We start from the raw sequence: 17,571 nt of genomic DNA on the forward strand, positions 1-17,571 counted from the left end.
GAGATCCCTGCTTGGACATCTCCATACTTGGATAACTCAATAACTTGACACTGCCGACGTACTATGATGAAAATGATATTTTATTAACACTCGTTTGTCTTCGAAAAAGCTCACTTGATCATACACGTTCACTTTCTTTTGTCGGTAACTCACATCCACGATCACTCAGGAATCTACAATTTGAAGTAGTTACAGCAACAATCCTATGAACTTTTGTAGGATCCTAGCATTAGACGAGATAAGTGCACACACGTTTGGACCCATTTTTGTGTTACCAAACACATCAAACTTTTTCAAATAATAATACTAGTAATAATAAACATTTTTTTTAAAAAAAAATGCACAAAGTTGACCTTGAACTCCTATAAACAATCACTGTGCTGTGACACTTCAGAACTTGTTTATTCAAATCACAGTGCCAGATTGTGAAGATAATCACTTTGAATCGCCAGGACGAAGTGCCTTTTAGAATTTCAAACAGAATTATCTCTTGAATAAATAACCTATAACTTGTATTGTCCATATTTTTTATTTATCTGTTAAGCATTTTTTTTATATTCTCTTTCAAGATCTTTCATTTTATTTATCTTCAACATTACTTATATATGTTCAATTATATTATTAATACAATATTTGTGAGGCGATATAGCGTCCTAAACCGTCAAAGTGACATATCTTCTGAAGTCTGATATGAAACATACTACTGCAATGTGGTGGGATCCCATTCATTGCATTTCAAAACCTGGTGGATGAAATTTCCATAAGCCTTCGTATCTACGAATATTCTGCGGACAGATTTCTTAAATATTTAGGAGTTCTGCAGCACACTATCTGCTCCTGTATGCCTTGTTTATCTACTACAGACTTTGTTCCCTTGAGGTTTGCCTGTCTTTCATTATGCAACTGAGTGTAATATGCACCTAATTTGGATGCAATCAATTAAATTCTTGGGCGCCTTCCCTCTGACTATAATCTCTATGAGACAGAATCATGAATTCCTCAACACTTAACGGCATCTCTCTATCATCTTCTGCAAAGACAGAAAATCTAAAAATTTGTTGTTTTCTATGATTCCAGATTTTATGTATACTTATCAATGATATGACTATAGTACGCGCCGAGTCGTGAAGCTTGGGCTCTAAACCAATCATAGAAATATTTTGCTTCAGCGCCAACACATCGGAAAACTTCGGTACAATTCGTGGAGCTGCTTCCCGAGCGCACACTTGGGGACCGAAGTTTTCCGATGTGTTGGAGCTCAAGCAAAATATTTCTATGATTGGTTTAGAGCCCAAGCTTCACGACTCGGCGCGAGTACTATAGTTGTAATATTTTCAATGGAAGAATACAAGGTGGACGGAAGAGAATTAATACTATGAAAGGTTAAACTGATAATGTGTATGTACAGTATAACGTTTCATATGAATTTAAATGTTTAGATTTGCTCGTAATGTTAAGAATTTTATTTCCTACAAGAAAAAGTTGTTTTAGTTTTAAGATGGGAAAACCCCTGAATGAATAAATTTGCATTTAAATAAAACTGCGAATAAAACTGCCTGAGACACTGGATAACTATCAGTCTGTACTATGCACACACAAAAGGAAGATCAATCCTGTATCCATAGGTCTCCGAAAAGTTTATTGTTATAATACTCAAGTAAAATGCTCCGAATACAGAAAAGGATATGTATACCAGCACACAAGTCATTGAAACCTGTGCAAATGCACAAGAGCTCAAGAGGATAATTTGGTAACAATACATTTAAGATATTGAAGGAGATAGATGAGTTTTAATTTGTGTGTTGATTATTCGTTTGCTATGAACACTATCTATGGACAATTACCACGTAGGCAACGAAAGTTGTTTCGATTAGTGATTGATTATATGTTTTCAGACAAAGATACCATAAAAAAAATTACTAAAAAGTACAGCAAATAACCACTACCTTAAAAGTTTATAACCTGAGTTTTGACACTCAACTTTATGACAATATAATCAAGCTACACTACGACTGTTCACAATCAAGTAAATCCTCGGAGCTACATGACTACAGGGTTAATCTTTTGCGTGTATGTAGTACGTACCCAGGGCTATCCAGTGACGTACGTAGCTTCCTTCTACTCTTTTCTTTTTTCTTTTTCTGTATGTGTGCGTGTCTTTGATTGCACATTCTGTTGTGAGGAAATACAGGAAATATACTAACCTTGAAAAGTTTCTTTCTTTTCTTGTTCAAGATTTATGAAAAGAACTACAAGTTGTAAATTAGTAACTGCTCAATAAATAACTATTAATTACAAAATGTTGAACGTTTTGCATGGATTAGTACCTTTATGACTCCCAGTTCAGCGTTCCTTGGACAGAATGAGAATATTTTAAAATAATTAATGCGAATTCCTTTCCACAGCTGACCAGAAACAGAAGCATAAATATATAAACCATACATTTATTCCTTTAGTCTTGTTCTCTATTCTTAACTTATGGTACTTCACCAACTAATATTCTAATTAATCTCTTCGCATGTTGCAATTCAGGGAATACAACTTCGAACCTTCCGAACAGTCGAATACAACCTGGAGGCCGTGCGCCTTCTCGAACAGCACCTGCCAGATTGGGAATTCTGCCAGGAGATGACGATGATGATGAAAATGATGACCATGACATTTTAATGAAGGTCTGAGACCGGATCAAAACAAAGTTATAAATGTATAGAGATGGAGAGAGGGTTTATTTATGGAGACATTTATTTACGCGGCGGTTTAATGCAAAGAAACTAAAGTAGGTCTCAAGAATGTGAAATAACTTTAGTAATTGTACAAGAGTTTCACATTCTTGTACAGGTTTAAAATGAATATGGCTCGTGACATCACACACATCACGTTTAAACATCACACATGAATAAAATACATGAATATGCTAATTATGGAACCAAACATTAAGAAGTACGTAAGCATAACGCTGCACTAAATAAATAGATAAATAAATAAACTTAATATAAGCACTTCAAGAGAGCAGCTCTTTATATACATATCACAATTAGGACTTCTAAACAAACATAATTTCTAATGCATTTTTTGGTCCGTTTGAGACGATTTCAAGTTATAGTACAGTAATCAGACTACTAAAATTAATATACAGATAAATATTAAAAGATGAGTTAAAATAATATTAAATGAATAGGGAATGTTTAGATTAAATAGATAATTAAATATATTACTATCATTGTGCACATCTTTACCCGTAATAAGTAATCTTTTTTCTATATTAATATCTGAACTACTAATTTATACAATAGTTTTAGAAAACATATAATATTGTCACAAGTTGTTGCCCTTATATCACTCATCGTGTACTAACCAAAGTTTTACTTATCTGTAAACATTGCAAATTACCAGAAAAAAATACAAGTATCATTTTCCTATAAACATATAGTTTTGAACGAACTATTACTATTAGTTCAGAAATAAATTTTAATAATTTTGACATAGAATGCATTCCTAAAACTAGTGAAAACTGTTTGATATGTCTTTCGAGCTTAATTAATAATATACAGTACATTATGTTGCACTTTGTTTTATACATATTTTTTTTTCTTTGTATCGCTAATTGAACATTTAGCACGAAACAAAATAGTATCGCATTTTATCACATTTTATTATCCACATAAGAGTTTAATATTGAATTTTTCGTTTATTTTTATTCGATCAAAAGATCCAATATATAGCAATCAAACATTTTCTTGTATGCCTTATATCTGGACAACTACATATAGTGTACAAACCCAAATTATCACTTAACTCAGTATGATGTGTTTATTCCGTAGAAAATACAAAAACTCGACTTGTTTAAAAATGTTGTGGCCCCTGCTCCAAGATCCAATATATTTGGATCAAAAACTTTCTTGCATGCCTTATATCTGCAGAACTACATACAGTGTAGTCAAACCCAAACTATTACTTAACTCAGTACGATTTAAAGGTCGTTCAAAAATTTTGTGGGCCCGTATCCAAAAACTAATTATTGGGCAAGATCGCAATCTCATGATGCATTTTTTTTGATCATTCCTAAAATTCTTGGCCAAGATCGGAAACTTTTGATCCACTTTTTGGATCATTCCTAAAATTCTTGTTCTTACAGGGTTAATTGTAGAATGAGAAACTCAAATGAATTATTTTACCTTTCCGATATCTTTTCCATTGGTTTACCACGATCACCTGACAGTTTATTGCTAAGAAAAGATGGAAAAAGCAGTGACAAATCAGATACAAGTATCTATAAAGCCCACAATAAGTTCTTGTTTTAGGTTAACGTCAAACGTAAACGAAGAATTTTGTTTGAAAATACAGTTTTAAATGGATAGTTCGAACAAGTATGATCATACAGAACCTTTCAAATCTGCATCTGTTTATCCAAGAAGAAGTGCCTTCTTTGCGTTTTCCCTTGCTATGTACTATATCATAGTAAGAAAATTTGTTAATTTTAGAGCAGTGGTTCCAAGGGCGCCTATCAGGGGGGGGGGGGTAAAGTGGGGCGCTCGCCCCCACCCCCTTTAGAGGAAATTGTGCTTCGGAAGATCGAAAACCCAATATATATTTTAGAATAGTTACCACAAAATTTGAGACTACATTTGAAATGTCTCTTATACTTGCCCCCCCGCTTTGGAAACCATAACATGGGCGCCTTTGAGTGGTTTTCAAACTTTCCGATAACGAGGACCCCTTATTCATTCGGAAAGTAATCTGCGGACCCCTTTGCAATACTATGTGAAATTTCACATTTTAAAAATATACTGATTAGAATTACCACTGACAAGAAAAAGATCAAGAAAAATAATCCAATAAGTAATTTATTCTAAAGATACATGGTTGTTTCCTAGTAAACGTAATTTTAATTGAAAACAGTCTTTCAAGACGAAAAATCCCCCCCCCCTTTTTTTTAAAGTAGGAAATTCACTTGATAAACGATGTTTTCAAATGTGGGGTCATTAATGTGAGGAATGAAATTGATGGGTTTTTCCATAATTGCACTGAAATCCGGAATAAGTTTTGTCACCATTAATCTTAGTTCGATTCCACATTAAGACGATTTCGCGTTAAGGTTTTAATACTGCAAAGAGCAGAAAAGGTCTGCTCACATAAGTAAAGGCATCAAATGTTGCAATGCCGTTTTAGACAACTCTTCATACTCACATGAAAGCAATTTAGTAAAGTAGGAAAACATTTAAATTTACAAACATAAGTATAATATCTAATTGCTTTCTTTTAGTAACTGAAAAAATACTTCTTGCATAATAGCTGTGAGAAATATTTTACTATTAATATTTCTTTAATTAATATCTTAAACATTTCAACCGATAAGATTCGAATTGAAATATTTCTGTGAATCAAAAGAACGTAAGGTAAAACTACATATACCACAAACACGTACTTAGGACTCAAACTAAACTCAGTGTTGAAACTTAAACAAAATTTTGCGAACATTCACGAAATCTTCCATAGTTTTTAACTGTTATCCTATTTCATGGCAGTATGTAAATGACATTTTTGCCGTTGTTTTCCAAAGTAAACTGACACATATCACGATTATAAGTAACAATGCAGATAAAAAAAAAAAAAAAAAAAAAAATTATCAATTGTTTACATTGTATAGAAATTTACGTCCTTAGTTACAATAAAAATGAAATAACATAAATTACAATTGAATATTCTACAATCGGTTCGTAGTTCAAGAAGGAAAATAATTATTCCAGATTGCGAAAAATAAAGAATTCTACAAGCATAAAATGTCTCTCACTCCAGCTCTATACATTATACATACTAAATAATTTTTCTTAGATTTTGACAGTTTTCACGTAAAGCGCCACACCTGCTCCAATTGGAAGCACCCATGTGTGTGTGAGTGGATTTAGTGTGTGGCACAAGCATGAATACTCTGTGAGTATGTAGTGTGGTTTTGAGCATAAACATTTTTTTCTGCAAAAATATTTCTGCATTTCGTTTTCTTCTTTCTCTTTCTGCATGCTGCAACTTTAGGCATTCAACCAGGCGCCCTGGTATCTGCTACTTCTTCTCCACACCTTGCCAGTCGAACAACACCTCCGTCCCAAGCGACACAATGGTCGAGCACTCCACCCGTTGAATCAGACCAGGAGCCAGAGGACGTTAATGTTCTACAGGTGTCATAAGTTCCAATTGTTTTCTGTTTCCTGCATGTTGGTGTTGTGATTCCTCGCTTTCACACATTTTTGATGTCGATGTGTACAGAAGTTGTGTAAGGCCGCTTTCAACATCCCCATGCACCTTCATCTAACCCGTCTGCGAGACAACATAGCGTCTAGTTTTACTCGCTAGATTTTTTTTAAAATTATGTATTTTAATTATGTGAACGTTAATTCAATTGTAGATTTTAGACATTCAGAAGTATTTGGAGCTCATTTAAGAGTACACTTTCCTTAGCCTATGAAGGGCTATGACCCAACAGACAGATTTTACTTGAGTGATATGTTGTCAACCGAATAGTTCCAGTTATCTTTATTTCTTGTTTCCTAAACTTATAGTCTTCTTAATTCGCGTAGTTCGGCAACTGCCCTATGACTCTGGAAGCAAGTAGCTTCTAATTGCCTAACCACCTAACATTACATACTTACATGGAAATCAAAGCAGAAATAGCAAGGAAAGAGGTGCATGCATTACCTCTAGGAATCCACAATACTATTGTAAAACGTTAATAACTACAATTCAATAATAGTCAATACTTATCTGTAACGGAAAAAAGTCAACTAAAAAAGTAATAATTACTTACCGGACGTATGGAAAACATCATAATAAATCATATGACTCATCTAGTACCGTTTCTTCCAATTGTTATTCTTCCCCTTCGAATTTCGAATACGTAGAGTGCGATATGGTGAAAACAAGAAATAACTATACCATTAGGAAAGATAATGTTGAAAACAAGAAATAATTATACCATTAGGAAAGATACACAACTATAAATTTCAAAAATGTTTACGATAAATATTGAATTATTATTATTGGGACACAAGAAGACATGTACGAAAGACTTTTATGTTGCCGTCGTAAAGAATGACAAAGTGGTTCTTTGAAATATAGGAAAGAAGAAAAATTGGAACGAACACTGCTATACGAGTAATGTGATTCAAAAAATACCATTTCATTTTACTTCAATGGATATATCGAAGTCAGGAGATGAGTTTTATGAAACCACGCATTTTATCAGGGTATCTAACGGCGAGAAAAAGAAAGAAAAAAAATAGAAAATTGATTGAGAGTCTGAGAAAACGTAAGTTTTAGCAGGAGCTGTACAATTTTCAGAAATCTAAAGTAAAAACTAAGTCATTTCTTGAAGCAAAGATGTCCAAGTTTAGGGAATTGGCGATAACTGATCAATTAAGATGAACAGATATATGCATTTAAAACTGTGTAAATAAGTTTAAGTACGAAAAACTAGTTATTTTGATTGTTATTGTTTAAAATATTGTTCAAAAAAAAAAAAAAAAAAAAAATGAAACTTTCAAAGTCAAAGAATACAATCTCCAGACAAAAGCCAGGATGAGGTAAATGTAGGAAATTTTGTGGCAACACTTCAATAGATATTTTCTTCATATAATTAGTAATTTTACTAGTAACAAATTGTTTGTAAATCATCTTGTCTTAAACAATACAAAATACTAATGGTCAAAAAAAAAAAAAAAAAAGTACGATATTAAATTTTCTTTCTGCTTTTAAGTCCAGCTGATGAACAGAAGCACACAACAGTGAAAGATCTTCCAACCCTTAGAGCCCAAATTTTGCAACACTTTGCTTTATTCATAGTATGGGGGTTAAGATAAAAATATTTGCCCAAATTTTCAATTCCTACAGTCAAATTTTAAATTCCTACTTAGTACATTTAGTAGATAACAGTTTTAATTCCTTCTTAGGAATTAATTTCTCAAAATCAAAAGCTGAGAGTTGAAGAAGAAGATCAAAAGAAATTTTCAAATTTCTGCGCTGAGCAGTTGCAGAGATCTAGTGATGAGCTAGTGAATGGGAGAATTGATAGATAAAGTCTTTTATAGATTTAGAGGCTTTTATTTGTACATAAGTAGCTTCAGAAAACGTAAAAATTAGAGAGGCTTAAGGCTTCACCATCAAAGAAATATTTTCTTCGAGTCAACTTAAGGGTTTAGATAATACGCTAATGTGCTCAGAAATTTTAACAATCATTCTACTTACTTGTAATTGTCATTCTTGAAAATACTTTGTACTTCCTAGCTTTCGGCTCTCTCCTGAAACCTTATTCACGAAGGATAAAAAAAGGAAGAAAACAATAAAAATATCGGGAATAATAAATAGAAGCACTCACCGGGCTAGAACAGTGCGAAGAACACTTTATCTTAGCTGCTAGTCACACACAAAATGGTGGTGCAGCACACTGTCGATTGAGGGCACAAATTGTGCATTCTTTGAATGATTGTTAATATTCCTATTAGCATATTGACTGAAATTGGCCTCTTACTGTTAAGAGTGAAAAATCACACATTTTAAAATAAAGAGGATTATAATAGAAACATCATATCTTGACATTTTCCTAAAACTGTATATTGAATCGTAGATGGTAAATATGCACAAATTGAACCCGCCATCCCATAATGTGTTGCGTCACAATTTGACGTTTGACTAGCAGGTAAGAAGAAGGTATTGTTTGCACTCCTATACCTCGGAAACTCCGTTTCTTTCTATTTTTCTGCGACGTTTTTATTGCTTTTCCTTCTGATTTTATCCTCCGTGAATAAAGCTCGAGAGGTGATCTAAAAGCTAGGAAGTACAAAGTATTTTCAGGAATCATATTTACAAGTAATTAAAACAACTTGAGGTTGTATTTTTATAATTACAGCATATTTTCATATTTTGCAAACTATAATAAACAAATACATGACGTAACACTTTCTAGTGTATAAAAAAATCATGTTTTTTGATAAGAAATTGATTATCATCCAGCATTACGTATTAGTAAAGTAATATGTCACATTAAAAAAAATAAATAAACATGTTTTTCGTTTACCAAATTTGGTGTTTTTTGGTATAAGTCTGAAAAGTTAGGGGCTATTGAATTGAGTGTCAAGTTATGAAAAAAAAAAAGAAAAAAAAACGAGGTACAAATAATGATTTCTTCCAGAAATCCAGCGAACATCTCAACAGCGTAGTTCAGTAAATAAATTCAAGTAAAATAAACTATGCCCGTCGTCACTAAACTCAACTTTATCAATTAGTTTACAAATTTGTTGTTAACTTTAGAATTTTGTTTGTTACTTGCAGTAGTTATAAATTTTAGTTTGTGAACTCTCTAGCTTGTTAGTTTCTGAAATTTCTCATTCTAATCAACTTAAATTAAAACAATTATTAAAACTTATATATTGTATACTGTACCACACAGATGCTTGCACACAATTGTTTAATTCAGACAACACACACCGTTTATGCCACATGATGATAATTGTTTAGTTCCCCAAATCTTGAGAAGTGTGGAAATAAGTTCTAACATTCAACGAACCGCAGTCGTTTTCCATGTAATTTTATATATATTGAACAGAAAAGTGTATGTTGTTAGCTTTTTTTTTTTTTTCTTTTTTTTTTTTTTTTTTTTTACAGACTATTCGTAACGAATGGATTCCTATCAACATAAACGTCCATGTTGGCCTTTTTCTTTCAACACAGAATATCTGTCTATCTTATAGATTATAGGATAAAATTTAATTCGAAAGATGATGTCACTTTCTACATGTTGCCACATCCATTTTATTGTAATATACATATGTGTGTGTGTAATTGTGTAGTATGCATCTATATGTAAAACATTGACAGAGTTTAGGCTTCTGTGTATACCATAGCATTACTTCACAATTTCACATGTATAAACAGTGAAGTTTTTAGAATGTTTTACAATGAAACCACTTTTAACAATGTCAGATTTAATGTTGTGAACTGCAGATTTTTTTTTTTTTTTTTTTAATGCTTGTAGCAGAAATGCACAGTATATAGATGTAATTTTTTTTAGGCAACACCTAGTCTGCTACAATAATATACATATAATTTGATTTTATACTTTGTGAAGCTTTTTACGGAGGTAAGCAGTACTTAGGTCAGGGGCGGATCCAGGGGGGGGCGATCGGGGCGATCGCCCCCCCCCCCCAGAAGAGGTAACTTTCTTATTTTATATATATAATTAAAACCCATCCCGAAGTTTGAAGCCCTTAAAAGTAGCAGTATGACAACCCACCGCCCCCCCAGAAGTCGGTCCTGGATCCGCCCCTGACTTAGGCGAAATTAGTTTTAGTTGAAATAATAGAAAGCTTAGAATTTAATTAGTTTTAAAAGATCGGACGACTAAAACGACTATACAATAGTCGTTCGAAATGTCAGGAAACTGAATATGAAAATCAGTTAAACACAAATTAGGTACCAGGAACAATTTCAATGGAAACAATTTGATAGTTAATAAATCGAAGTTTGCTCGAATTAAGATTTAAGATAATGTAATGAAAAATACAGTTATGAAATCACAATGAGGAATATTCAGATTCTTCTCCAGCCATCTCAACCATCTTGAGAAACTGCAACACGAATTGCAAGTAGGATTTATTCACCGATACACAGCAAACCAGAGCTTCTTCGTGACTAAGGGGTAAGCGTACGCGCCTTTGGCGTGGGAGATCCGGGTTCGATTCCCGGCGGAAGCTGATGTGATTTGGATTCCACGTTAATAAGTAGACCCCATCTCATATAGCCTCGCTGCTGAAAGGGACGTTAAACTCCAATTTACTCTACACAGCAAACTGGTGATAGACATCTGATATACTTACAAAGAATCTCTACTTCATTCTAGATCAAGTAAGCTTGCTGTCAACAACATCGTCTTCCTATGTTGTTCGTACTTTCCAATTCCTCCACCAACATTCACTTGTGTTTCTCTCCCGCCTCTTTAAACTACATACCATATCCCACAAATGTTAAACAAAATTTTAATTTAACTTCATATCTATTGATATTGCCACGGGCTGCTTCATACTATGCTGTAATCCAACAATACCTCACGGGTTTGTTTTGGAAACACTGTCCTGAGAAACTCAATAAAATCGATAAGCGCCAAGAAATAGGAAAGAAATAGATATTTCAGATGAATCTTCATTGAATTTTAAAGATCCACAAAATCGTTACCTACAAAAAAATTCTATTGTGATTAAAATATTGTGGTAGCACATCATATAGGAAACTAATTTGTTAATAATGAAATATTTTATTATTTATTAATAATCAAATAACAAATAATAATAATTTATTATTTGTTTATTACGTATGAAAATGTAGTGTAAAAATTTTTAACTGAATTTCCAATAGAATATAGCAGATTTCTTTTCTAGAAAATCCTGAAGAAATGCTAGTACTTTTTTTTTTTTTTTTCATTTCTACCAACTACAAATGTATGCTTAATAAATTCATTGCTCATTTGTTTCTGTTTTCGGTAAGCAAATTTTAAGTGTGCGTATGAAACTATGACTTTTAATATTGAGTTGTCAGTCTAATGGCCTCATCGCTTCCTATTCACTGTATAAAATGTCTTAAAAGAGATCACAGAAATAACATCTACTCATATTACTAGATTTCACGAAATGAATGCCGTACATTGTAGCTTCAAAATATCTGTCAAATATATACTGGAACACTTCAGAAGCATTCTGAACTTGGCCTAAGTGATTCTTGAAACGCATTTTCATGCAGCTAACTTCTATAGTATACTGCACTTCTATCTATACTTCGATAGTAAGTTATTTCCAATATATCATCTCCTAAATATTTATCATTTTGTAGATGTAACACACGGTGCGTTCAGTGCTGAAGAGAATGAAGTCCACTTTCGGCCCTTTCGTATATATTTCATCTTTAAGTTCTTTACCCGAAGTTGCTTTCAGAGCTTAAAACATTTATGTCCAAATATTGGGATAAATAACTCTTACGTATATGCTGAAAAAAATGTTTACTTCTCCATGTACTTGAGCACACGATACAAATTTTGTCCCTCTTTCTCATAACTTGGTAATTAAACTTGACTCTCTTGTGCTATAAACGTCCTACATTTAAAATTGTTGCTGAGAGTTTCGGTGATTCATTCAGTTTCATCGTCAAGTACTCACAATGTGTGCGTTGTTACTTCCATTGCTTTATCGTTAGTGTGAACAATATACTTTCTCTTCTCTTCAAAGAACCTAGAAATCAGTTAACTCTAACTGAATATAAGTATATTGTCTCAGACTCAAATAACTAATACAGAGGAAGTATGAATATCAGAACGTATTCACATCGAATAATTTTAAAAAGTTACAAAGATGTCGGCAGATTTTTTAAAAGAACAAATTAGACTTTGTATGCTAATTAAATACAACATAAAATTTATTGTTGAAATATAGTCCCTAATATCTCTTGTTGTCCTAGGAAGAAAAGTCATCGAAACTTTCCTTATGTGTACTAGATATATAGAATAAAATAATTTCGATATTTTTAATTTAACGTGACTTTTCGAAATAGGAGATTTATAACATAATTTTGTAGCACTTTGTACTATGTTTCATTACAGGTAAGTTTAATAGTTAGATTGTGTTGATAGTTTTATTATTTTTATTTTGACATGATACTGCTGAAGTATGGATAGTTTTTTCTATATAGATTTAAATATTTTCCTGTCCAACTGTTAAATTGTTGTTTTTGATGAATAAATTTAGTTATATGTATCTTATATTTAATTTCCCTAATTTTGCAAGTTGGAGTCTTGTATGTTTAATAAGACGTAAAGTTTATAGAAGTAGATAGACCATAATTATACATACAGAGTAAAATAGTGTAAAATTATTAAAATTACGATAGGAACACGTGTATGATCGCACTCTCTCATAATTTATTTTCAATGTTGACTCTCTTTCTGAACTTTATTTGTTATTCTCTTTAAAGCAGAAACTGGAAAGAAGCGAACAGGAGGATATCGCAGGAAATTATTTCAAACCAAAGCGGGCTACGGAGCTGCTAATAAAAGCACAAGAAGATGCTTCTCGTGCCGTCAGTAAGTGGAAGGGTAAATAATTTTATAAGCATACAGCCAATGGATGTTGTGCCCTTCACTCTTTACAATTTTTCTAATCTATCAAACTTTCTGTAATGGGAACATGGGTAGGGCTAAAATAGCTTACCATCTGCTACCTGCTGTATTTCTTTGGCTTCTTCTTCCATAACACTACCCAGTTTAAAAAAAAATTCCTGCGGCAAAAGATGTGATAGGTGATGTCAACTAATTTGGGGTCGCTGAACACTAATCTGTCATCCGTTTCTACGTATCACATCAGGTTTTCTCGTAATAGATACACCAATATAAGAAATATATTGCATATTATAATAAAAAAGTACTGACTAGATACAAGTTTGGAAACCTTTGCAGGGAAACACAATGATATTGCTATATATAGTCCCTGACATATGTATTTCATGTTGTGGACGTGGGCCAAATAAAAAGAAGTTTCATCTATTATAATTGCCAATGCCTAGGATCGAACCCCAGTACCTGAGGATATACATGACATTCGTGATTTCTCTGCTCTAGCAACAAAATCTAAGCAAAAAATTTACCATAAAGCTAATTTGTATATAAAATAACACTTTAGTAAAAGGGAAATTTATGAAACTCGCCCTAATTTGAACATTCTTAGTTGTTCCCTTGAAATAACCGCTTGGCTGCCCAGTGTCTGACAGTTGTATGTTTCATTTCTTTTTAAACACCAACAGTATTCAGCCATCTTGAATACATTCCACCTTCTTAGGTATGTTCTTTCTGCTTCCTTGATGTCTTGGTAAAATCTCTCTTCCACCTCTTCACTAACAGCCCAAAGATTTTCCGAAAAATGATAGAGATGAGAATGAAGGAAGTGCAGTTTCAGATCCATTTTACATCCCAAATCTTTCATGTGATTTAACATAGTTTTCACTATGGTTTCATACTGCCGATCCTTGACATTTCCTAGGAACTTTGTCATGACTTCCCTCATTGAATTCCATGCAGCATGCTCTACGGGATTCACTGTCAGTTCAAAGTTTCGGTCTTTCAGAAGGTTACTAATTTGTGGCTCATCAAAGGTGCCTTCCTTGACATTTGTGTCCGATAAATGTGAAAACTTGTTTGCAGTGTATTGGAAATAGGGGATATCTTTGGCTAAGGTCTTTACAAACTGCTTCATGATTCTCAGTTTGATGTGTAGCGGTGGCAGATTGTCTTTTTGGGGTGAAGTAAGGCAGCATTTGTAACATGTTTCACACTCTGTGTTAACACTTGTCTCTCCGGCCAGGCAGGTGTAGACCAGTGATTGTCCCTAGCCCTGCTGTCCCATTCACATAAATGACAAGGAAATTTAGTGTAAAAGAGATTGGGTAAGTTTAATTTGTGCCGATACTGCGAACTACAAAAATGCTGATCTAGCGAATGAAAAGCTAAACTGCCGACACTGCATTTCACATGGTAGCAATTCTAAAACTAGACTGATACCAGACGAATTCGATGGATGAGGCAAAATTGGTGAAGGGGGGTTGGACTGACTAACATGCACAATTATAATAAAGCAAACCGCGGCCATACTAGTAACTGGCGGTTCGCTACATACACCCGCAATGTCAAGTTTGGAGACAGTAAATGGCGATTATTACGAAAACTATACGTGATACAAGAAAACTAACGACATTTCTGAAATCAGGAGACCTTATTAAGTTAAAATCACTAATCAGATGCTTTGCCACAAAAATCACGCTAGGTAGTCAGATAGTAAGACATCTTAATTACTAACCTCTTGCATTGTATTTCAACATAAAACGTCATTTAAATCAAAATTATCGTGACTATTTTGTGATACATTGTAATCCCTTCCTAACTTTATCTTCAAAAGTATTATTCTTATTATTGTTAGCTATTAATTACACTTTTTTCTTATTTGATTGTATCTTGTACTACGTTTGCAGAATACAGTATAATATTTCTCAAACTATGTCTTAAACAGTTCACTTTCCTTTTATAACTACTTTCAATATTATTTATATTTTGATTTGAAATTGCACGGTTTTATTTATTGTAACATTAACTGTATTATTTCGATGTTTGCTGAAACTTTCTTCAGTTGACTTGGCCAACAAACATGAAACTCATCATATTTCCTAAAATTTTGTCTTTCACTATCCCATGTGCACGGTAATACAGCTAATAATACACTAAATATAGTAAGAAGTAGTAAAAAAAAGTGGGTTTACAAATTATTATGAACACACACCAATTTATATCCTTAAATAATTTTTATGCCAATATTATTATTGTTTATAAATTTTTGAGTATCTTCTAATTATAATCTATAATTACTAGCAGAACGTACAGAATACGTTTTATAAGACAAAAATAGTACTAACCTTTTGGTATTCCTGGAAAGATGTTCATTAGGATAATGTCTTACGAGTGAAAACGAAATGAAACAAAATGTTAGCAGCATTATGTCGGATGAAAATAACTTGGTTCCTATTCAATAGAATATTATACACGTCAATACCACGTCGAATCCTCAGACGACGATTCAAGTAGTAAGATAAAATGATTACACTATCCATATATATAAAAATGAAAGTGAATGTTTGTGACATAATAACTCTTGAACAACACGAGCGATCTCGATCAAATTTTCAACATAGATGAGGTTTGGGCCTGGGAGTGATGTCATTTCACTTTGACGGTGCAACTTAGGGGAGGGGGAGATATTTAAAAATGATCGAAAATGACAGATATCAAAAAGCACTTCAGTAATTATAAAAAGTGACTGACTAACGGAACATATTACTTATTTTTCTTATTTCGCCCCATTGAAAAAGGTAATTGACGTTAGTTATTAATAATATCTTAATTTTTTAATAACAAAAGTTGGGGAAGGTGTTCTAATTATATCAATAAGAAACAGACTACTAACATAGGAACAGGCGGCAATTTTGTTAACTGATTTCCACGTGCCGAGAAATGTTTATGGTATCTTTAAATTTGATCCTAAGAAAATATCATTCGAAAATTTCATCATAGTGGTGGAAACTGCAGTATTCTGAATTAATGCTGCTAGGGAACTGGAAAAATTTAAACAGAAATTTAAAAATGTCATTGGAACTTAAAAAAAGAAAGAAAAGAAAAGAGTTTGTGTCTAAATTTGATCACCTCATTAAGAACTTTCGGGAATTGTTACATGGTAACAATTGCTGCTATATTAAAGCGAATAAATGCAACAAATACACACTGATGGATAAAAAGGAAGATGAAAAAATTTTTGACAAAATAGGAAATGAAGATTGCATTATACTTATGCAAAATTCGTAATTGGAACATGTTTAAAAAAAAGTGCATAATATTATTTGGGAATCCTGGTTAATCGATGAAGGTTTTGCTAAGAAATTTAAAATGGATGCACCTGCCTTACCGCTTATGTATGGTATGCCAAAAACATAAATGGTAAGGTGGCAATTAAGCTTTTTTACTTCTGGGCGTTTCCATCGGTAAAAACCTTTCTAAGTAGATCTGGAAATATATCTCTGAAAACACTCCGAGGTTTATATTTGTTGTTAATAAAAGTCAAAAAATAAAAACTGAAATACATTCGTTACTTAATGCAGACCAATTAAAAGCAGCATCAGTAGACATAGTAGATATATTTAGCTCCATTCCCATTGACCTAGTTATTATATGCACTTAAAATTGGCTTAGACAGAGCAAATTAATGACCTTAAAATATACCAACTCTCAAATATACATCAAGTGCTAAATGACTAATTCTAAGACAGTTAATATTGGCAGAAAGAACGATTAAATATGGGAAGTCTACTATTAGCTTCCATAGCAATCAATCATTTTAAACCCTTTGCGTATTATAAAGAATCGAGTATAAAAATATATCAAACATTTTCGCTAGGCTGATGATACGCTGATCATTTATAAAATAAGAGAAAAATTACAAGTTTTTGAGCCAATTAGGACTTAAAATTCAAAAATTAAGTTTCCGTTGGTTTGGAATACAGCAATTCTGAATTTCTTGGATCCGATTTTTCACAGGGTCCACAACAAACTGCAGTGAAAAGTTTAACTGAAACCTGCTTCTAGTAACACCTTTGTTCATAAAAAAAATCTAGACATCCACAGAAAGTTAAAGAGAGTATATGGATCAGCATGATTAGAGATTATAAATTACGCCACAGACACTGTTTTTGCTTATTAAAGTAACAGAATGTTTAATTATGTTATAAACACTTCTTATTTCTCCGTACACATATATGAATCATTACAATGGCATTGAAAGTTTTTAAGGACTATGGCCTCCCGAAAGAAATATTACTGAAAATTGGGACAATGGCAGTCTACACAATCACAACCAATTCACAATCCAACGATGGTGCAGTTCCAGCATCTCTGCTAGCTGCGACGTCAACAATGATGACTTATTTCAATTCAACTCATAATAGGCCTAT

At 32.8% G+C, this 17,571-nt stretch overlaps 1 protein-coding gene across 8 annotated transcripts in view; it reads left to right on the plus strand.

Moving 5' to 3' along the window:
* Positions 1-17,571, plus strand: part of LOC145690786 (osmotic avoidance abnormal protein 3-like) — a 311,449-nt gene that overhangs the window by 269,746 nt on the left and 24,132 nt on the right. Inside the window, exons 14-15 of one of the 8 annotated variants that reach the window (XM_081766046.1) lie at positions 6,031-6,173; positions 13,003-13,123. In XM_081766046.1, coding sequence (XP_081622172.1) covers positions 6,031-6,173; positions 13,003-13,123 — 264 coding nt within the window. The remainder of the gene's footprint in view (positions 1-6,030; positions 6,174-13,002; positions 13,124-17,571) is intronic. The other 7 variants (XM_081766048.1, XM_081766047.1, XM_081766049.1 and 4 more) reach the window with 7 other exon arrangements.

This window comes from Thermobia domestica, chromosome 7 (genome assembly GCF_964235325.1).
Source record: "Thermobia domestica chromosome 7, izTheDome1.hap1.1, whole genome shotgun sequence".
NCBI classification, from domain to species: domain Eukaryota; kingdom Metazoa; phylum Arthropoda; class Insecta; order Zygentoma; family Lepismatidae; genus Thermobia; species Thermobia domestica.